The 21,708-nt window shown below is 51.3% G+C and overlaps 4 protein-coding genes across 6 annotated transcripts in view; 3 read left to right on the top strand and 1 right to left on the bottom strand.

Annotated features, from left to right (window-relative positions):
• The first annotated feature begins 791 nt into the window (after positions 1 to 791).
• On the top strand, positions 792 to 4,992 carry NICN1 (nicolin 1, tubulin polyglutamylase complex subunit). The gene is made up of 6 exons (XM_004451886.4): positions 792 to 1,032; positions 2,191 to 2,367; positions 2,622 to 2,735; positions 3,159 to 3,230; positions 3,553 to 3,657; positions 3,732 to 4,992. The coding sequence occupies exons 1-6, from the start codon at positions 901 to 903 to the stop codon at positions 3,771 to 3,773; spliced, it is 642 nt and encodes a 213-aa protein (XP_004451943.1). The 5' UTR covers positions 792 to 900; the 3' UTR covers positions 3,774 to 4,992.
• Positions 4,993 to 5,373: 381 nt separating this feature from the next.
• Positions 5,374 to 10,175, top strand: AMT (aminomethyltransferase). Its single transcript, XM_004451883.5, has 9 exons — positions 5,374 to 5,613; positions 5,719 to 5,886; positions 6,427 to 6,507; positions 7,325 to 7,456; positions 7,899 to 7,977; positions 8,275 to 8,420; positions 8,495 to 8,675; positions 9,045 to 9,200; positions 9,288 to 10,175. The coding sequence occupies exons 1-9, from the start codon at positions 5,485 to 5,487 to the stop codon at positions 9,464 to 9,466; spliced, it is 1,251 nt and encodes a 416-aa protein (XP_004451940.2). The 5' UTR covers positions 5,374 to 5,484; the 3' UTR covers positions 9,467 to 10,175.
• A 273-nt stretch (positions 10,176 to 10,448) lies between these two features.
• Positions 10,449 to 14,177, bottom strand: TCTA (T cell leukemia translocation altered). Of its 2 annotated transcripts, none has more exons than XM_004451892.5 (3): positions 13,745 to 14,177; positions 13,333 to 13,387; positions 10,449 to 11,835 (listed from the first exon to the last, which is right to left on the bottom strand). In XM_004451892.5, the coding sequence occupies exons 1-3, from the start codon at positions 13,965 to 13,967 to the stop codon at positions 11,793 to 11,795; spliced, it is 321 nt and encodes a 106-aa protein (XP_004451949.1). In that variant the 5' UTR covers positions 13,968 to 14,177; the 3' UTR covers positions 10,449 to 11,792. The 2 variants fall into 2 exon arrangements, with proteins under 2 accessions (XP_004451949.1, XP_004451948.1); XM_004451891.5 differs by having other exon boundaries at positions 11,641 to 11,835; positions 13,333 to 13,435; positions 13,745 to 14,102.
• A 120-nt stretch (positions 14,178 to 14,297) lies between these two features.
• Positions 14,298 to 21,708, top strand: part of RHOA (ras homolog family member A) — a 56,440-nt gene continuing 49,029 nt past the window's right edge. The window contains exons 1-2 of one of the 2 annotated variants that reach the window (XM_004451889.5): positions 14,298 to 14,571; positions 19,101 to 19,180. The gene's annotated coding sequence lies outside the window, so the exon portion shown is untranslated. The remainder of the gene's footprint in view (positions 14,572 to 19,100; positions 19,181 to 21,708) is intronic. The other variant, XM_058288919.2, reaches the window with a different exon arrangement.

Here is a 21,708-nt window from a genome sequence, read left to right as displayed (position 1 = left end):
ACAGTTTGTACTCTTTAGGGTCTAACTTTTTTTGCTTAACAATGCATGTGAGATCTATTTGTGTTGCTGTGTATGCCAGTTGTTGGTTTCTTTTTAAATTCTGAGTAATATTCCATTGTATTATTCTGTTCATCTATTGAACATTTGGGTTGTTTCCCATTTTTGGTTATTATGAATCGTTTTTGGTGGAGAACATATGCTTTCGTTTTTCTTGGGCAAATACTTAGAAGTGCAATGGCTTGATCAATTATTACAGGTCCAAATTTTAGCTTTTTAAGAAATAGATTGTTTTTCAAAGTGTCTGGAAATCATCAGCGTATGGCGTCCTGGGATTCCACATCCTCGTCAGTCTTTAATTTTAGCCAGTTTAGGGTGTGTAGGGTTCTAATTTGTATTTCCCTGATGAATAAAGATGCATCTTTTCTTGTGTATACCTTCTTTTGTGAAGTATCTGTTTAAATCTGTTCAGATTTTGCCCGTTTTTAAAAAATTACTAATATTTACGTTTTTGCATTTAGTACCGGCCAGGCACTGGGCTCGTCTGTGCTCATAGCTTTACATGCTTTCACTGACTACCTTCTGAACAGAGGAAAGACTCCAGCGAGCCCTGATAAACTTACGGTCCGTGCATTACGGAAGAGCAAAGTCTAAAATCTCGGCAGTGGCAGGGCGCGGTCCGCACTCGGGTGTCAAAGGCTCACGCGGTGATTGGCTGAAGGAGAACTTCCGCAGGTATTTCCGGATCGAGGCCCGCCCTGATCACCGCTGATTGGCTGGGCTGGCTGGCGCGCGAGGCCCCTCGGGAGTTGTAGTGTCTAGGGGCTCGGCCACGTACCTCAGCGCCGGATCCGTGGTCGAGGCCGTGGGCGGCGGCTGCGAAGAGTCGCGGCCGCTGGCGCCATGTCTCGCGTGTCGGTCCCCTGTCATGTGAAAGGTACTGTGGCCCTGCAGGTGGGTGATATGCGGACCTCCCACGGCCGGCCTGGCGTGGTGGTCATCGATGTCACCTTCCCCAGCGTCGCGCCCTTCGAGGTGAGCAAGCCCGGTGTGGTGGGCGCGACCAGTGCACCGGGGCGGGGCAGACCTGGGAACTCGGGCGTGTCCTGGCCACTTAATCTTTTACAGAGAGCCTCTGCACCGTCCCCTTACCCCGCGATTCAGTTAACCATTCATTTAAGTGTTCTTTCAGTTAATACATATTTACTAGACTGCATCTTCCTGTCTTGTCCTCCTCACCGTCTCTCCCCCATGTCCAGGACAGCTTACTATAAATAAGCTAGGTACTGAAATATAGGTGTGGACCAAATAGAAGTGAAAGATCATTTTGTCCCTGGTCCCTGGGGATTGTGAGACAATGAGTTAACCCTTAACTGGCCTCCTGCCCGTTCCTGTGATCTCTGTGGATGTCGGGTTCAGCTCATTACTCACTGGCTCCAGTATCCGATTCTCAGGTGCACTTCCACATCAGCCAGCAGAGTGACTGGGCACTGGGCGACCTTAACACAAAGAGTAAAGTCTACCTTCCAATGGTCTGGCACTCAGGGCCAGTCTGTGTCTGCACCCGGCTGCCTCTGGAACTTTGTACTTTGGGCTGTGTTCTGTGGTTCTCCCCACAGCTGTTCTTTACTGTCAGTTGGGAAGCTTTACTAAAGGGCCCAACCCTGGAGATCTTGATCCAGTAGGTCTGGGCTGGAGCTCAGACACCAGTATTTAGAAAAAATGTTCTTGGATGTTTTTTTTGATGAGTGTCAGGGATAAGAACCACTGTTATGGCCAGGCTGGATCGCTTGCTGTTCCAGGGGTGTGCCAGGGTCTCTCACCTTCTGGAGCTCCTTTGTATTTGCTACTTTTCTACTTCCTACCTTTCCTGGTCCACTTGGTGAACTCTTCCACCTTCAGGCCTCATCAGGTTCATTGTCTGCCTCCTCCAGAATTAGGGCTCTGAACTTCGACAGCATCTTGGCCATGGGCAAGATCTATAGTCATGGTTTAGTTTGCATGACTGCTCATTAGACTGTGAGCTCCTCTAGGAAAGCCAAATTATCTCTGGACGCCAATGGATAGATGCTTGTTGTAGTTCTTAGTGTAGTAGATGAATATATTGCTGAGCCAAGACAACGGTAACGCCTTTGAGCCTCTTGGGCCCTGGTTCTGAGTCTGATTTGTTGTGGTGGGTTGTGTGTGCTCTAGTTGCAGGAGATCATGTTTAAGAACTACTACACAGCCTTTCTGAGCATCCGCGTGCGCCAGCACAACACGATGCACTCACCAGCCAAGTGGGTGACTTGCTTACGGGACTATTGCCTGATGCCTGACCCACACAGTGAGGAGGGGGCCCAGGAGTATGTATCCTTGTTCAAGCACCAGGTCAGCTGGGTCTCAGCATGGCCAGGGCAACCCAAATGAAGGATTATAGGGGGCCTGGAATTTGGGCCGGTAACCAGGAGGGAAGAGGAGGGGCAAGGCTGGCCTGGGCTATGGCTCCCTGGTGAATGCCTCGGGGGAGCTACTGTTCTTTCCTTCCCATAGGCCTGGGGAGGTAGCATCTTGGCTCACTGCCGGTTGGGAGGCTTCTGGGCAGTGAGCTGGGACCTCGCTGGGTCCTTGTGTATGTGTGTCAGATGCTGTGCGACATGGCCAGGGTGCTGGAGCTGCGCCTGATTCTGCGGCAGCCATCGCCACTGTGGCTGTCTTTTACAGTGGAAGAGCTGCAGATCTACCAGCAGGGACCAAAGGTAGGTGACTAGCTCAGAGCTGTGGGGTGGCTCTTTCCCCAGGAGGCTCCCAATGGCTGGGAGAGGTGGCAGAGATGAATGAGGATGGTGAGACTCAGAAGGATGCCTTTGCAGAAATTAGCTGGTTGGGGATGAAAGCTCATGGTGAAGGGTGAGGTCGTGTCCCTGTATCCCCTGAACTTTAGGAAGTGCTAGGAGAGTCTTCAGCTGCTGTGGTCAATCATTGTGTTCCTGGGCTTCCTTCTGCATAGCAGGAGAGCTTCCGAAGCCTGACTGCCCTCTTGGTCCTCAGTGGGCTCCCCGAACAGGGTTTTCCCAGTGTCTGCAGTGCAGGGGCCCCCCTCCCTGCTCCCAGGACCTCGGAATCTGGTCGCAGGGCTCTCCTGCTCAGCCTACCTAGGGCAGCATGCCTTTACCTTGCAGAGCCCCTCTGTGGTCTTCCCCAAGTGGCTCTCCAATCCAGTGCCCTGCGAGCAGCCCGCCCCGCTCCTTGAGGTAAGCCCCACCCTGGAAAGGAACCATATGTGAGTGCACGGCCCTGGAGTCCAGCACAGACCCAGGTGGTCCTTTTCTGCAAGAAATCAGGACCATTCCCAAGGCCCTCAGCTCACTCTGTGCCTTCTTCCTACTGGGTGTTCCCTCTTAGACCATGGGATTTGAAGCTTTGCCAGTACAGGGCCATCTACTGCACACTGGGCCCCAACTTCATAGCTCACAAATCATTTGGGACTATTACTAGCCTCTGCTGGGGGGCCCCATAGCCCATTTTAGACACATGGGAGAGACCCATGACCACTGACCCCTCTTTCTGGAGCAGGGTCTCCCAGACCCTGGCAGGGTATCCTCTGAGGTGCAGCAGATGTGGGCGCTGACCGAGATGATCCGGGCCAGTCAAACCACTGCACGGATTGGACGCTTTGATGTGAGTGATGGCTTCCCTTTGCCTGGCTTGCGTTGCTCTGAGCAGTTCAGACCTGATGACCTTTTGTGTTACAGGTGGATGGCTGTTATGACCTGAACTTGCTCTCCTACACCTGAGCTGTGGCTCCTGGCCAAGACTTTGGCCTTTCTGTGCCCACCCACGCTTGGTTCAGGCCGAAGTGTGTTCCCTGTGCATTCTGAGTACCGCCTGCATGCCAGTTCTGCCTGGGCCACGTTCACAGATTCCAGATTCTTGGGAACTCACTGTGTCATTTCAGCATGAACTCCAGGCAGGGGTGTGCTATCCTTGCCTGGCTGCAGCTCAGCTCTTTCTCTTTCTCCTACCCTAAAAACACTCCAGTTCTACTTCCTAAGAAGCCCCATGTGTCCTCTGCCCTGCCCACCAACAGGCCTGTCTTTGCCTTCTCCCTCACCCTGAGTGAAGTGAACTGGGGTGATGGACTAGAACCGGCCCCATCTAGCCCTGGAGCACTGCTGTTATGGCTTGAGGGAGAAACAGGCGCCCCATTTCTTCTTCCTGAGCCACCTGGTAGCCTTCTTTCCCTTTGTGTTACATCCACAAAAAGAAATTTCCTTTCTAGAGCCTTCTGCTACCTGCCTGGGGAACAAAGCTGGGTGGGCAGCCCAAGTTCCTTAGTTCCTAGGCTGGCATCTGGCTATGTGTGTAAATGTGCCTGTCTGTTGGCCCAGGTGCACCTCTGGCAAGTCTGGGGCCTACGACTGAGGCCTGGGACCTCCCTGCCATCTGACATGTCCCAAAGCACATCCTCTTTCTTTCTCCCAGCTGCCCTCTTTCAATCATCCTGTTCAGTGTGACCAGGGATCAACCTTGGCAGGGGTGGGGTGGGGTGGGGTTGGGGCTGGGCCCAGGTAAAGGTTCTCATTGGTGCTTCTTGAGAGCCTGAGATCCTTCCCAGCCCAGGCCTATGCTGAATGAGATAGGCCGGCATCCCTTCATCAGGCCCATGGAAATTCTGACTCTGGTTCTTCTTGGCTTTGCCCTTGGGCTACATGAGGCAGTATGTGACTTGGGCACATGTGGAAACCTCAGCTCTCTGGGGAAAGTCCAGCCACCTTTTGGAAGTCCTGCAGGTGGCATCTTGCCTACAGGGTCATTAACTTAGCTCCACTCAGCTTTTGCCAAGTATCACGACCACAGTCCTGTACTTGAGGAGCAGTGGCCCTCAGTGTATGTGTGGTTGATGGGGGAAGGGCCCCTGAGGTGGCAGAAACTGCTTCCTTGTGACTGTTTCCCCAGTGCCCCCCAGGGGACCCGGTGTGCAGCAGGATCAATAAATATTTGTGGAATACCTGACCGTGCTGGCTACCTGTGTCTGACCAGTGGGAGAGCGCGGGCCCTCACCTGAGACCAGGTGGCTGCAGGGCTCCGCCTGCCGGGCTGGCCGAACCCTCCGGTTCACCCCTCCCCCCGCAGTGATCTTAGTGTGTGACCCTTTCCCCTTGATGATCTTACCATGTGACACCCCCCCCCCACAATTGATCTAGCTGTGTATTCAGGTCTCTCAGTCCTTTGTGGAACTTTGACCGTTTGGAGGCAGGGCAGTCTGCAGGGGGAGGTCTAGCCCCTAGCTCTGCCTCTGGGTAGCTCAACCTACCCAGGCAGCCGACCTGCCCTATCAGTGGGCTCGGCCGGATCTGTTTTCTCTGTAGTTTGGTGTCACTGTAATCTGCTCAGAAGCCTGCCTTCCCCGTAACGCTGCTCATCTCCCTGCCTGGAAGCCAGTGCTGGAGACAGAGCTGTTCGGGCAGGGGTCGGACTACATCTCCCGGCGTGCCCAGCAGAGCAATGGTTTTAGTGTGCCGGCTGCACCGGCTGCGGGCGACAATGCGGCGGGCGGGAAGCGTGGTGGCCCAAGGTGGCTCGCGCCTCTGGGCGCCCCGCTCCGCCCTGGGCAGGCCATTCAGCTGTGCACAGGTGGGATAGAGGGTGCTGGCGTGTTGCGGCGGTGACCTTGGAGGGTGGGGGAGGGAGGCGGCTAGGGGCTGGGGCCCTTGTGGCACTGAATCCAGCCGCCCGCAGGACGCACTCCGCAGGACGCCACTTTATGACTTTCACCTGGCCCACGGCGGAAAGATGGTGGCGTTTGCCGGCTGGAGCATGCCGGTGCAGTATCGGGACAGCCACATCGACTCACACCTGTACACGCGCCGGCACTGCTCGCTCTTTGATGTGTCCCACATGCTGCAGGTGAGCCAGGGGAGGGCGCCAGCTGCCTGCCCAGGCCTTCCTCCCCATCCATGGTGGTGTGGCCCTTGGCTTTGTTGGGAGCTGGAATCCCCGGGTCAGGCCTCCCAGGAGAGCTGGAGGTCTCAGGGGTGTCATGCGATGGAGTGCTGCCCCAGGGAAATTCACTCAGAGGGTATCCTGAGAGTCCACCTGCTCCCACTTAGTGGCAGGTCTTAACATCCTGTGCTGGCATCCACTGTTGTGGGTATTGGTTTGGAAAAGGGGGTATTCAGGAAAGTTTGGGACCTCTCGAATTCTCTGATGTCTGCTTGCCTCCCCTAGTGGGTACCATCCTGTGCTGCTGGGTATGTTGGGAAATCAGAAGGTGGTGGAGTCTCTACCAACTGCAGAATCCAAAGAGGGTCAGGAAAAAAAAAAAGATGGTCAGGCACTTGAGCTGGGCTGGGTTGTGAATGTCAGGGAGGGGGCTTTCCTGGGCCAATGACTTATGCTGGGATTTCAGCCCTTACAGTGACCTGAGGCTATTGATCTCTTTCCCAGACCAAGATATTTGGTTGTGACCGGGTGAAGCTGATGGAGAGTCTAGTAGTTGGAGATATTGCAGAGCTGAAGTCAAACCAGGTAGGTCCTCTTTCTGCTCAATGGGTATTCTCACCATGAGCCATGGGCTGAGTCCCTACTATGGGCTTGGAGGTACAGAGATGGATCAGACACAGCTTCTCATGGTTCAGGGTCTTGCAGGACATGGTCCCTGAGTCATGTCCACATAGACACCCAGCCATCTGCCGAGAAGGCCTATCACAGGCACATCAAACCAGGCTGGGAAGGCAGAAACCCGGGTTCACGTGCTGCTTGTGACCGTCCACGCTGCCTGACCCCTTGCTTTTCAAAGTGTTGTCCCTAAACCAGCAGCCTTTAACAAGTTCTCCAGGGGATTAATGTGACCTCTGAGCCTCAGGTTTATCGTCCATCCAGTGGGAAGGCCGAGGTCACCTTCACAGTATCTTTTGGGCATTGCTATAAAGTGCTGAGGGAGTGTGAAGGACTGCCAGGGTGGACTTCAAAGCTTCTGCTCTAGATGTTGAGCAGTCCCCAGGTCTGGGTGGCATGAAGCAACAGATCCTAGATGTCATCCATTAAATGTGAGGTGGGGTGCTCAGTACTGAGAGGGGACTGTGAGGGGAGTGGTGCAGAGGCCACACCAGATGGCAAAGTCTCATAAGGTTGGGAGAGGGTGAATGCTTTCTCAGTGCATGAAGATCAAAGACCCTCACCTTGGGCAGGGGCCCATGCTGACCCTGCCTTGCACGGTGCATACCCCCAGTCCTCTGCTTGAGGATTGGTGCATTTGCAGCGGTGGTTGTGTGGGCCCAGAGGTTTGGCTCACTTTTGGACTAGGCCTGGACCTAGAGGCAAAGATGATTCACTTTGGTGCCAGGGGACACTGTCACTGTTCACCAATGAGGCTGGAGGCATCCTAGACGACTTGATTGTGACCAACACCTCTGAGGGGCACTTGTACGTGGTATCCAATGCTGGCTGCTGGGACAAGGACTTGGCCCTCATGCAGGTACAGCCCCTCTGTATCCTAGGCACCCTGTCTTCCCCGTTCATAGACTGGCATCCTTAGTGCCCAGGACAGGCTTGGCATGCACAAAGGGCTCGGAAAATGGCTCTTTGAGTGAATGGACACCTGTGAGACTCAGAGCAGGTCCTCCCCCATTCTTCAGTGGGGAGAAAAGGGGGTGGGTGAAGCTGACCCAAGCTCCTGAGTAAGCATCCTCTGGAGAAGGTGGAGGTCTGAAACCCAGCGTGAAGGCAGACCTGGGCTTGGTCATTCCCACTACTTACTAGCTGTGTGACCCTAGGAAGGTCCCCCAACCTCTCTGAGGCTCAGACTCATCTGTAATGTGGGAGCGAACCCATTGTCTTGTTGCCCAGCCCTGGAGAGCCCAGCCTGTAGTAGGTCATGGTGGGTGTTCTGGAAGTATTGTTTCTGCCTCTGCTTCCAGGACAAGGCCAGGGAGCTTCAGAGCATGGGCAGCGACGTGGGCCTGGAGGTAGTGGATAATGCCCTGCTGGCCCTGCAAGGTGAGAGCCGGGCTGGATTGGAGCCGATGTTCACTTTCCTGGCTTCATCCACTGCTTAGCACAGAGGCCAAGCCAGGAGGAGGGTGTGGAAAAGATGGTATTTGTGTGCCATTAGTCTAAGCTTGGTATCCTGCCCTCCCCTAGCCCCCAAGGCTCTGTGGGCTGGGGCAGGTGTGTCTTCTACCTGCAAATTATGGAAGAGTAGTTTGATTTGTTCTGGTCTCTGACTAAGGGTTATGCCCCAGCTTTGAGAGGCACTGGGACCTGGGCACCGGGTCACTGGCTCCCTGGGCCCAGGCCCCACTGCATGCCAGGTGCTGCAGGCCGGCGTGGCGGATGACCTGAGGAAGTTGCCCTTCATGACCAGTGCTGTGATGGAGGTGTTTGGCGTGTCCGGCTGCCGGGTGACCCGCTGTGGCTACACAGGGGAGGACGGTGTGGAGGTACGTCAAGAAGTGGGCACAGGGCAGTAGACTCTGGAGGGCACCTGTTCACCTGCCCTGTGGTGGCCATGCAGATCTCAGTGCCAGCAGCAGAGGCAGTCCGCCTGGCAACAGCTCTGCTGGAGAACCCGGAGGTGAAGCTGGCAGGGCTGGCAGCCCGAGACAGCCTGCGTCTGGAGGCGGGCCTTTGCCTCTATGGGACGGACATTGATGAACACACCACACCTGTGGAGGGCAGCCTGAGTTGGACATTGGGTGAGCTGGGCCGGCACTCAAGGCTGGGTTCCTGAAGTTTGGAGTGGCTCTTGGTAAGACCAGAGATCAGGCAGCCCTTCACTGCTCTGAAGGTTGTGTAGACGAGAGCAAGGGACTTGGCCTCCTTGAGCCTCCATTCCCTGCCCTTGCCCATTAGAAGCTGAGCAGGCCGAGGTGGGCAGTAAGGTCTCCCAGGCCAGGAGACAGGAAATGGATGGCTGACCGACCGCAGAGCTGGGGAGAAATGGGTCCTGGGTGAAGTCCTTGTGGAGGCGGCTCGATGGCTGTCACTTGGGGTCTTTGTAGCTGGGACCTCCTGTGGCCAGGGCTCCTCTGGGCTGGGCCTAGTTCTGGTGTGTCATGTTCCAGGGAAGCGCCGCCGAGCTGCCATGGACTTCCCTGGAGCCACAGTCATTGTTCCTCAGCTGAAGGGCAAGGTGCAGCGGAGGCGTGTGGGGTTGGTATGTGAGGGAGCCCCAGTGCGAGCGCACAGCCCCATCTTGAGCACGGAGGGCTCTGTGATTGGTAAGTGGACCGGGGCAGGGAGCTGGGAGGCCTCATCCCTCCCCCAGGAGGGAGGGTGGTGCTGATGCAGGACCTCTGCCTGGCCAGGTACTGTGACCAGTGGCTGCCCCTCACCCTCCCTGAAGAAGAACGTGGCAATGGGTTATGTGCCCTGCGAGTACAGTCGGCCAGGAACTCTACTTCTGGTAGAGGTGCGGCGGAAGCAGCAGGCAGCTGTGGTCACTAAGATGCCCTTTGTGCCCACAAACTACTACACTGTCAAATGAGGAATGGTTTAGGGTAGGGCCCACACCCCCGGGAGCCCTCCCCCCAGAGGATGTACTACTCGTGGTTAGTCAGGAAGTTGAGGCAGAACACACTGGGGCTAGTGGGGAGGCTGGCTCTGGTTGTCTGGTAAAGGGGGAGCCACACCACACCATCTTGCCTTCCCCTTGTGTCACTCCAACCTCAGGACCCCATTTCTGAGCCACAGACCAACTCACCGCATGTCCTGGCTCAGCCCATTCCCACTGACCCCACTCTTGGCCTGCTGGAAGGCTCTGAGAAGCAACGGTTCTGGCACCTCTCTCTACTCTGCCAGGTCCAAGCTGTGAAGCCGAGACTTACCTTTGTGGGGAGGCTAAAGCCTGCCCAACCTACCTCTCAACGCTGTTTCTCACACTGAAAGGGCTACAGCACTGGGCAGTGTGGGCTCAGGCCACCTCCTCCAGTTTGCTTTCCACAAATGCATTCCTGCCGCCTCTCCCAGGCCGGGGAGGGAAGTCTGCGGGGGCTTGGCCTCACTCTTCCACATTCCTGAGTTGGCCCAGCCTCCTGCCCAGTAGCAAACTAACCTGGCCAGACTCGGCTCACACACTGAGCCCCGGGGCTGCTGGAAGGCCAAGCCCGGCCTCCTCCTGGGCTGTTCTTCACCCCTGGGGCCCTTTACTGGACTTCACTGATTCCTGAAAAAATTAAATGGGCTTTTTTCCTGTTTGCTGTGGTTTCTAGCTTCCTTTGTTCACAGGGCTCTTGGGGTGCCAGCCCAATGCCGACCTTCCCAGCCTTCATGACAGGCATGGACTGGGTTTCGCCAAGAACTGGCAGAATGTTACCCTGATGGGCACCCCAGCACTCATCAAGGGAGCTGGCCTCACGTCCCCACCTCTGCAAATCACTGTGGTCTTGCCCCAGGGGCAGCAACTCCCCTGGGTGTTCTCCCCAGTCACCCCTGTGCAGACAGATCCTCTGAATAACCAACACGAATGGTGCACTTCCATGTTTAATAAGCTCCATCCTCAATTTAGCCTGGGGGGATGTGAGGCCCTGTGTGTGTGTGTGGGGGGGGGGGCGGCCTGAGAAGACCATTGTCTCTGCCAGCCAGAAGACATCTCTGGAGACGGTTTGTGTGTATGAGCTCAGTGTAGCCTTACTTCCAGAGCACCGAAGACAGCCCAGGCAAATGGTATCAGATGGAAATGTGACATCTAACAGAAAAGTGGGCAGCAGTACACAGGAAGCCGGTGGCCTGGCAGAGGTGGGCAGCAGTGTGGTGGTGTGACTGATGTCAGTAAGGGAGGCAGGTCCAGAACCACAGTGTTTTCAGGAACTGGTGTTCCTGGGTGTTTGCCACCCACACCTTTGGAAGCTCCCCAGGCCCCTGTGGACACGTTGGTCTGCTTGGCTTACGGCTCTGCTCTTCGAGGGCTTCTGGGGGCTGCGATGGGGCTGGGGGGGAGGAGCTAAGCTTGTGGGTTCTTAGGATGAGGTCCCTGTTCCAGGTCAAGGTGGGAAGCAAGGAGACAGTTCCACCCTAACTGCTCGGTACCTCTCAGTTGCAGGGGTAGGGTACAGACCTGGGATCCCGTGGGCATTCAGTGATGCAGGTGGGAGGCCACCCCAAGGGCTTGGCCAGTGGGCTGTGCCCCTTTCAAGAACCCAGCTTCCCCCAAGATGGGCTGAGAGAAAGGTGAACAGGACTCACGGGAAATGACTATTTCCTTTGTCTAGCTCATACCTGGAGAGTTCTGGCTGGAGTAGGAAGGAGGATGTTTGGTGCTTCTATTTCTAGATGGCCACTGCCCCTGCCATGAGGCCTTGTACCTGAATGGCCAGCTAAGTTGCCATAGAGGATAAGGCCTGGCTCAGTGCAGGGTTCAGGAGTTCCCTGTCAACAAAGCAAAAATCAAAGAAATCCAGGAAACCCAGGGTTTGAGGGAGAACAGTCTTCCCTTATAAATTCCAGAGCTGGTAAATCTCAAACTTCCTCTCAGGGAGACAAATCTGTCTGGGGTTACACCCTGGGGGAATGGGAAGAGGGACAGAAGGCCAGGATAGAAAATGGGCTGTTAGCCTCCCACCCCTCTCAAGCACTGACCCTGGAGAGGGGAGGAGCGTGTCTGCTCTCCTGAGGGCACCCAGGCAAGCTCTTCGCTGGCCCAGTGCCTGGGGTTGATGGAAGCAAGGCTTAGGGCAGCGTGAAGGTCCAGCCCTGTCGGCATTGGGATCTTCCTGGCCTCCAACCTCGAGACCCTTGCAGTCATCCCTGGAGCCTGGGCAGCAGTGGAACTCAGTGTGGCAGTGTGCCCCTGGAGACCCCTCTGCTGCCTTCCCTTATTCTTTGTGGGTTTTGAGAGGCTCATTTGCTGCTGTTTCCCTGAAAGTGATGGGGAGAGAAGAGAGAGGGGTTATTCCACACGCAGAATAGTCCGAGGTTGACTCTCCCCAGCCCCTTGTTGGGGGCTGAGTTGGGCTCAGTAGGGCTACACAATCCAGACCTCTCCCCTGAGGTCCAGCTCCTTTTTTTTTTTTTCCTCTCTCTCCCCTTCCCGTCCCCCCACCCCCCAGTTGTCTGCTGCATCTACTATGTGTTCTTGTCGGCTTGTATTCTTATCAGCGGCACTGGGAATCTGTCTCTTTTTGTTGCATCATCTTGCTGCGTCAGCTCTCCACGTGTGCGGTGCCATTCCAGGGCAGGGTGCACTTTTTTCGTGCAGGGTGGCTGTCCTTACGAGGCGCACTCCTTGCACATGTGGCTCCCCTATGCAGGGGGACACCCCTGCATGGCACGGCACTCCTTGCACGCAGGCCAGCTCATCACATGGGTCAGGAGGCCCTGGGTTTGAACCCTGGACCTCCCAAGTGGTAGGCAGATGCTCTATCTGTTGAGCCAAATCCACTTCCCAGGTCCAGCTCTTTAATGCCCCATAGGCCCCACAGCCCACAGTGGGCTCACCCTGCAGTCCTATTCTTTCTCCCTCCTTACAATGGTGCTGCCACTTTCCCTCATTGCCCAAGAAAGCTGGGCAGTGGCAGGCTTCTAACTGGCCTCCTGCCCTCATTCCTTATACCCCTTCATCTATTTGCCATGAAGCTGACAGTTCTAAAGGCATATGAGATCAGGCCACGGCCTTGCTCAGTACTTTAACAGTTCCCTGGGCCTTGGGATAAGGATCCTACAGGTCCCTCCCCTCCATGCCCTCACATTCGAGCTCGGGTCATGGCCTTGTCTATTTTTCAAGTATGCCGCCCTTGCTCTTGCCTCTTGGGCCCTGTTTCACTCCATTACCTCTGCATAGTACAATCTGCTACCCCCCAGCCTTTACCCTCAGCTTAGGTGTCTTTCTTGGGAGAAGCATTCCCTGATAGCCTTTGACCCTACACTGCTGTAGTTCCCTTTTAAATCTCTGGTTCGTGGGAGCAGGGCCCAGTGATCTATTCTCTGGGTCAAGCATGGCCCCTTCCATGTGGTAGGAGTACAGAGATTAGGTAAGTGAATGCACTATTAGTGAGTTCATGTTTCAAAGACCAGGAGAGGACCCTGATGAAGGCAGTCAATGCTAAAGACAGACTCCTGCCTTCCCAGCTGATAAACTTGCAATGAAATGGAATCCAACAGAACTGCCACTTTGTCTCTGAAATTATCTGTTAAATGGTGACAATGATACCACCCATCTCAGATTGCTGAACAGCATGTGGAGAGGGGCTGTCCAGACCTACATGTCACCCAACTTGAAGCCTGAACTCTGCCTGCAGACCTTGGAGCTTGCTGAAAATGCCACTGAGCTGGTGAACTCTAGCCCTGAGGGATCTCTTGTCCCCAGTAGGGGACCTCTGTCACACATGGTGTTAGGGCGGGGACAGATATACTCACCACGATGGGAAATGCGTGGAGTCATCAGGTGTGGATCCGTTCTGGCCGCCCAGACCTGGGGGCAGGAACACAGCCAGAGCTGCAGCTGGCTGGGGTTGGGGATCTGAGCAGGCATCAGCTCAGGTCAGGTTAGGGGCCAGCGGTATTGTTTGATAGAGAGTAGGGGGGTGGAGATGGGAGGTGTCCCCGGGAATTAGTGGTATTTCGTGGGGCTTCTGGGAAACGGTTACAATGTGATGGGTGGATTGGTGGGGATTCTGGTATGAAATGGAATGGTGGCATGGGTCAGGATACTGCCATAAGTTGTGATGACGCTCTTGGGAGACCAGTGGTAGTCGAGGGTTCTGGGGCGCCCAATGGTACAGTCCGGGGGTGGGGGTGGCCGGCCCACGGAGATTGGTGGGGAGCTCACCTGGGCGGTGATAGAGCCCGGTCACCGTGCTCCCGTAGAACCCCCACGCCAGCTGGATGCCCAGGAGACTTAGGACCAACCACAGCAGCAGGAGCTTGAAGAGGGTCACGCGCATGTCCTGCGCCTCCCACTCCCGCAGGAACTCGTTGACCAGGGCTCCCAGCGCGCCCAGCACCGTGGTCGACAGAGCCTGCAAGGATTGCCCAGACCAGGACTCCGCCATGACCGGCGTGCACCCCCCAACTCAGGGACTGTCACCGTAGTCCGCACCACGCAAGCGCGCCGTCTTCCAAAGCCAGGCCCGTTAGTGCGCACGCGTAAACCCAGGCCGGGAAGGCCTCCCTAGCATGCGCGAAGAGTTGGCAGTTTGGGGAGGAGTATTAAAACCGCGCACGCGTACCTTGCCCCACCCTACTTAAAGGACGAGCGACTCAGGGAGGATAAAATAGCAACCAGGTCTTTTATAGCCCCGGAGCTCCCGTGGTGCCTCGCGCGGCGGCAATGATTGGTTAAGGGCCTTGCTCTTAGGGCGGAGACGCGCTCCTGAGCAATCGCGGCTGAGCTCTGAGTGCGCGCGTATGCACGGGGCCGCGGCTGAGGCTAGCTCGAGCCCGCTGGGCGCTCGGGGACGCGCACGTCGCTCCCCGCCCTCCCGCCGCCGCCCGCCCTCGCTCGCTCGCGCTCCCTACCCGCCGCCCGCGGTCCTCGGTAGGTTCCCTCGTTAGTCCTCCGCCGTCTCCTCAGTGACCCACCAGTGCCTCCGAACTCGCGACTCGCCAAGCGGCGTCCCCGGCGCGAAGAGACCGGACTTGAAGTCGCCGCCTGAGGTGAGCCAGAAGGGTCCCCCTCCCGGCGCCGCGGCACCCCGGCGCCCCGGGCCCGCCCGGTACTCTTCCGGCCGCCAGCCCGCCGCCCGGCGGTGGCCGCGTCCCACCTGCTGCTCCCATACGCCGGTCTCCTGTTCCGGCTCGGGGTCAGGTCTCCGCACCCCGAGGCGACGGCCCCGCCCGCTCAGGCCCCGGAAGCGCGCCCCGCCGCCGCCCGCGCCCCTTCCCCCGCCCGGCGGGGCCTGGTGGAGCCCAAGCTGCCCGCCCTCCCGCCTCTCGTCCGCCCTCCCCGGCGCTTCCTCTCTCACTGCGGTGCGGGTTCCCCGCCCGGGACTCGCCCTGGCCGCGCCGGGCAGGGCGGGGACTTCGGGCCGGGCCCTGCCACCGAGCTGTGAGGGCGGCCGCTGCGAGGTGCGCGTGGCTATCCGAGTTGAAATGGGAAAGTTACTCTACAACTCCATTTTGCCTTTTGCATTTAATGTAAACCAAGAATCACCGTTTCATACTGCTTGAAGTATGTTACGTTTTGGATAAGTTTCCTTTTTTAATACAGTGTTCGGGAAGGTTGTGTAAGTAACACAATTACCTAAACGATTGTGTTGAAATGTCAGCGGTTGGGACTGTATTGTAAAAAACATGATAGTTTCCAGTTGAAAAGACTATTTTTCATGATATAAGCAATGTTGCATCTAAATAGTGTTATTCGCGACTTAGTCCAAGTTACTGTTTGCTTAGTTTAAGTTAGAAATCACCTAAACATCTGTCATTATTATTGTCCTTATTGTCACTGATTGAATCCACATTTACTGGTCGACTTCATTAAATAAAACTGCACACAAATCGGTTTAGTCATAAACCATGTGTAGTAGTTTATAGTAGAAAATTGACATCTTTTTAACATTTTTGTTGAGAAAGAAGGTCAGAAATTCTATTTAATAGTCCTGACTTAAAATTTTTTACTTCTGTTTAATAGTCACTTGAATGGTTCTTTTTGTCTTTAAGGTAGTCTTTTGAAATGAATGTTTTTTTTTTTTCAGGTGTGTAATCAGATTATAGTTCTCTCTGCCAGATCTGAATGGGAAGAAATGCTTTTGTATTTAAAACCATTCTTTAAAATGTATTCAGTGAGGATTTTTCAAACACTTAATGCCACACACCCAAATATGTAATTTGTACCGTGTGCATTATTTTCACCTAGACATGGCTATATTTGTAGGGATGAGCATTTGGCACGTGTAGTATTGTTTGCAGTGAAATTGCAAGACTGGTTCTTAATTGTAAAGGCTGACTTATTGAAGAATCTCTTGATAAATTGTCTTTGAGGGCACTTCCATCTGCTTTTGTAGAAGAGTGATGGCTCGTGGGGACAAAATATATATAAGATGGAAATTACTTTGAACCAAAGGCTAATCCCTAGATTTATAGCACCTGTTAACATAAAAATTTTTAAAGGAGGGAAGAAGAGAATAGGAATATAGCCATTGAGCGACTTCATAGATCCAGAATTTTGGACCAGAAAGAAATCTTGGGGACTTTTAGTCCAGCCCCTCCCCACCCCCCCACTTGCACAGGAGGAAACTGAGTACCAAAGACTTAAGTAAATTTTCCGAGGTTATGTGTTGAGTCAGAGGCAGACCTTCTCTGTAAGGTTTCTCCATGTACTCACAAACAGCTGACCTAGAATCAGCTAAAATTCAGGACCACCAAGTTAGTCCAGTGTTTTCTCCTGTTATACCATACTGATTGTCCATAGTTTGGGAGAATCTGGAAAATGTATCTGCCAAACGTTTTATAGTTCTTTAGCTTTCACACCACTCTCTAATTCCTGTAACTGGATGGTCCTATAGCAATCCAATAAAGCAGACAAGTGAATGAATAGGGGTCCCTGACTGGCCTAGTCTTGGGTTTAGGTGTTTGAGTCTTCTTGAGAGACCACCTTCTTCCAGAGAGGCCCACACCTCCCTGTTCCAAATCCAAAATAATTGGCTGAGGCTAAAATAGTATCAGGCAACTGTAGACCCTTTTGACTTGATTTGGGGTGGGGTGGGGAAGAAACTGGATATATCAAGTAAACAGTCCCCCATGTGCAGTGTGTGTGGTGGTGGTTTTACTGTTGGGTTATTTTCATAGTCCTGATTACTTTTTATGTCAATGAACTACTCTAGAAAGTTTATGCTGGTCATGGGGTGTAAACTCTGAGCACAGTGAAAACAGGTAGGTTGTCAGGTGTTTCCTGTCTATTGGGTGGAGTCCAAGCAGTGACAGGAGGAAGAGGTGGGGTGCTGCTTTGGGTCTTAATTGTCCTAGAGCTGAGAGATACATGTTAACTCTTTCAGAAGACAGGCTGATATTTCAACTGCTAACAGGATTAATTTGGACTTGATGGGCTTATAGGACAAATATGTATTTGTATAATGGATACTGGTGATAATGGAAAATGGTATATGATGACTGGAATTTAAAAGTAGCCATTTGTAGTTTTTTTAAGGATCCCTATATATTTCATCTTCTCTTATCACTTGACTTACCTCTTTAGGCCTGTGGCCAGTGAAACTCAGTTTCCCTGCTCCTACCTGCACCCAACTACATATAAAGATAACTAAATTGTAAACATTAAATGTTGCCATTCTTTGTCCTTTGGGGATATGCCCATTATTAAGTATTTATGAGATTAATAAATTAAAATTTCCATAACAGTTTTAAAGTTATTAGTTAAGGTAAAATCCCTATTTCACGTGTTTCTATTTCAAATGACTCATTTTTTTCTTTTTCTTTATTATTTACTTTTTTTGTTTTTTCTTTTTATTTGTTTTTGGTTTTGTTTCTTTTCAAATGACTCATTTTTAATCCATGGTACTGTAGCATTAAGTGACAACCTTCTATACTCGTAATTATGGTAGTCGTGTGATTGAAAATGAGATAGGCATTAATGCTGCTCATTCTGGGCATTGGTCTCAGTTCACTGGTGCTTCCTCCAGATGATTCTAAATATATTTTTATAGCTATGATCATCAGAATATGAAATAGACTCTGTTAAGTTGCTGCCAGTTTGCACCAAATTGAACTTTTTTTTTTTAAGAGAGGGTGGGTAAATTAAATATGCTAAATTTATGGTAGTGTCTTAATATTCAAGTAAAGACAAAGATGTGAACATAGGCAGCCAGTGAAACAAGTTCGGAGTGCAGTGAATAAGGGAAAAAGTGGGAGATAAGGTGAGATTGTTTAGGTGGGCAGGGATCAGATACTTCAGGAAATGGAAGTTCTTTGGGTTTGTTCTGTGGTGAGAAGTCAGGTGTTTTTTAACAGGAGAATAGCAGCATCTGATATTTTTTAAAAAAAACAAACAAAACTTGAGTCATTTGCTGTGAGTAGGAATTGATCTGAGACCATTCTTTTTTTTTTTTTTTTAAATAGGAGATACCAGGGTTTGAACCTGGGACCTTGTACATCTGAAGTAGGCTCTTAACCACTGAGCTAAACCAACTACCCTGAGTCCGTTCTGACTAAATAGTACTGTAATACTCATAGTTTCTGAATAAAATATCAGAAGGATTCTTAATTTTGAATATCCTTAACCTGATGACTTTAACCTGTTTTTCTAAAGCCACTGGTTTTCTGAAATGCACCTGTAATTTCTCTATAATGCTGTATTATCACTTGACTTATCTCTTTATGCCTGTGGCCAGTGAAACTCAGTTTCCCTGCTCCTACCTGCACCCAACTACATATAAATATAACTAAATTATAAACATATTAAATGTTGCCATTCTTTGTCCTTTGGGGATAGCCTGTAATTTCTCTATAATGCTTGCATTAAAAATGAGATCTAGGGAAGCGGACTTGGCCCAATGGATAGGACGTCCGCCTTCCACATGGGAGGTCCAAGGTTCAAACCCTCTGCCTCCTTGATGCGTGTGGAGCTGGCTTGTGTGCAGTGCTGATGCGCGCAAGGAGTGCCGAGCCACACAAGAGTGTCCCCCCGCATAAGGGAGCCCCACGCACAAGGAGTGTGCCCCATAACGAGAGTCGCCCAGCGCGAAAGAAAGTGCAGCCTGCCCAAGAATGGCACCACACACACGAAGAGTTAACACAAGATGACGCAACGAAAAGAAACACAGATTCCTGGTCTTGTTATAAGGACGGAAGCAGTCACGAAAGAACACAGCGAATGGACACAGAGCGCAGACAACTGGGGGGGGAGGGAAGAGAAATAAAAAAAAAGAAATATAATTTGATAAGAGTATTAAATGTTAATAGAGTAGGTGGTAGGTTTAAAAAGAACATTAATTTGTAATATTCAGAAAATAAGGTTGTATATGTTTTTGTATTAAGTGAAGGATTTTGTGTTAAGTGAAGGATTGTATAGATGTAATACATTTTATGATAGGTTAATTCCAAATTCTACACTTTTTCCCTTTCCTGAATTCTGCATTACTTCATAGAACTGTGAGCAAGCCCTTTTACAGCCTGTGATTTGTTTTTTCCTTGTAAAATGAATAGACATGATTCCTGATTTTTTATTTTTATAGTGCCTTTCATCTGAGAAGTCCAAGGTACGTTGCAGAGCTTCTGCCAACACAGGCCGTGCATCTTGCAGCACATTTGTAAGGTATGTAAATAGAAACCTCTATTTACCTTTCCTTGTGGAAGAGAGATTATTAATGTAAATTCTAGGGAAATGTGGGTGCATCACTATTCTCGTGTCCACCAGTCTCAAGATTTTATTTTACTCCAGAACTTTTCACTCTAGTCTTACTTTCCTACATCTCCATAGGATACTCTTCTAATTTCCTTTCTTTTATTCTAAGCATTTTTCTTCTGTAGGTGAACATGTTTCCTAAACTCTTTTTTTTTGTCCATGGAGGCATTTTATTTGCATTTATGTTTTACATCCCTAGAAAAAGAATCCCAGGATTTTTCCTCCTGTATGTTTTTGCCTTGCTTCCTCATGGTCCATGAGGCCAGCTGAGGTCATCAACACAATGAAACCAAACTGACAGGAGAGAAGCAGATTATTCTGCCATTTTTCTAGATCTTTGAGTTGCACATCAAAGCTGGGACTAATCACGCTTGTTTAAGCTCACTGTGAGGTTCACAACTATTTTCCCAGCTTTATGATCATCACTGGTTTCAAATTCGCCAGTATAATGAATTTATCATCACAGTTAGAAATCTGATGATGACTTTGGAGCACGGCCTGATAAGAACCTGGCATTTGCCTCTCTTCTCGGCATTGTTCATGCTCTTGAGAGCATCAGCCAGCACATGATTGTGGTGGCACAGAAAGATGGCTGAAAGAGCTTTTTTTTTTGAGGTGCTGGACCTGGGTATTGAACCCTGGGCCTTGTATGTGGGATGCTGGTGCTCAACCACTGAGCCACACCAGCTCCCCTGAGTTGGTTTTTTCATTTGTTTTTGTTGTTGTTTAGGAGGTACCAGAACCTCTCATGTGGGAAGCAGGTACTCAACTCCTTGCAGGTACTCAACTCCTTGCACCACATCTGCTCCCTGAACTCTTTTCTTTTTAAGGGGATGGATTCACTGTGTTATACATACACACTATGTTACACGTGTGCTTCTCTTCTGGACCACTTTATTTTATCCATTCTGCTTTTCATCTTTAAGTTTTTCTTTTTTTTTTTTTTTTGATTGAGTAGTTTGGTCATCTTACAGATTTATTGCCTGGGCTGTGGATAGTTATAATTAGCAATAGAAAATGAGCCAACTAGAGAATGAGGATAAGAGGACAGTCTTCCCTCTAACCCAGAGAAGTCAATAGTGACACTAGCTTGGGAGAGAGCATTGTTAACAGCAGGCATTCAGATATTTTTGATTACAAATAAGAGAAATGGTTAGAGGTTTCTTGAGTTTAATTGATAATATAATAAACATCCTGTTCTAGTGCCATATTGGCCATCTTTTCTTGTTTTCTTTCCGTCTGTGGGCACTCTATATGGAGAAGTGTGTTAAGGGGTTGAGTATTCTCATTTGGTTAGTTGGGCTGCTGGACATCTTGCTTGGTTTTTATTTGGCTTTGACCTCTCCAGTGTGTTAAGTGGGATAGCCAGCTAACTTGTGGTTTTATCATGATTCATTCCTTTATTCAGTCAACAAATAGTTATTGGACAGCAACCGTATACAAGACTCTGCTCTGGGGTACATCTGAAGAAAACAGAGAAGGTCCCTGCCCTCATATGGGAGAGACTAGTTATTCTACTAATAGTTATACATGCAGTATAATTTATCAACTGATACCTGCTGTTAAGAATAAAGTCTGGTAAGGGGATGGGGATAAAGAAGACATGATTAGGGAAGCGAATTTGGGTCAACTGATAGAGCATCCGCCTACCATATAGGAGGTCCAGGTTTCAAACCCAGGGACTCCTGACCCATGTGGTGAGCTGGCCCATGCACAGTCCTGATGCGTGCAAGGATTGCCATGCCACGCAGGGGTGTCCCCCACATAGGGGAGCCCCATGCACAAGGAGTGTGCCGCACAAGGAGTGTGCCCTGCAAGAAGAGCCGCCCCGCGCGAAAAAAACACAGCCTGCCCATTAGTGGCATTGTACACACGGAGAGCTGACACCACAATATGATGCAACAAAAAGACACAGATTCCCGGTGCTGCTGACAAGAATGCTAGGGGACACAGAAGAACACACAGCAAATAGACACAGAGCAGACAACGACAGGGTGGTGGGGGAGTAAATAAAAAATAAATTAAAAAAAAAAAAAGACATAATTAGAGACCTGGACAAAAGGGATGGAGCAAGCCATACAAAAGATTAGATAGAGCTTTCCAAGGAAAGAAATTAGCAAGTGCTGAGGTGGAAATAGGCTTGTGTTTTTTGGGGAACAACAGAAAGGCTTAAATGGCTGGAACCTAAAGAGCAAGGGGATGGAATGGAAAAAATAAAATTACAGAGGCAGTCGGGGGCCAGATCATGTAGTAGCTGAGAGTTGAGAGTTTATTCACAGTGACTTGGAAAGCCATTGAAAGGTTTTTGTAATGGGCATGATGTGATCTGATTTATATTTTTGACTGCTCGATGGAGAATAGACTTTAGGGAGGCAAAAATAAAACCTAGGAAATGAAGGCCAGTGACAGATGCTCATGGCTTGGACAGGAGATTGTGA

Source organism: Dasypus novemcinctus, chromosome 26 (genome assembly GCF_030445035.2).
Source record: "Dasypus novemcinctus isolate mDasNov1 chromosome 26, mDasNov1.1.hap2, whole genome shotgun sequence".
Classification (NCBI taxonomy): Eukaryota; Metazoa; Chordata; class Mammalia; order Cingulata; family Dasypodidae; genus Dasypus; species Dasypus novemcinctus.
Note: the sequence above shows the minus strand (reverse complement) of the source record. Positions and strands in the feature narration are given on the sequence as shown.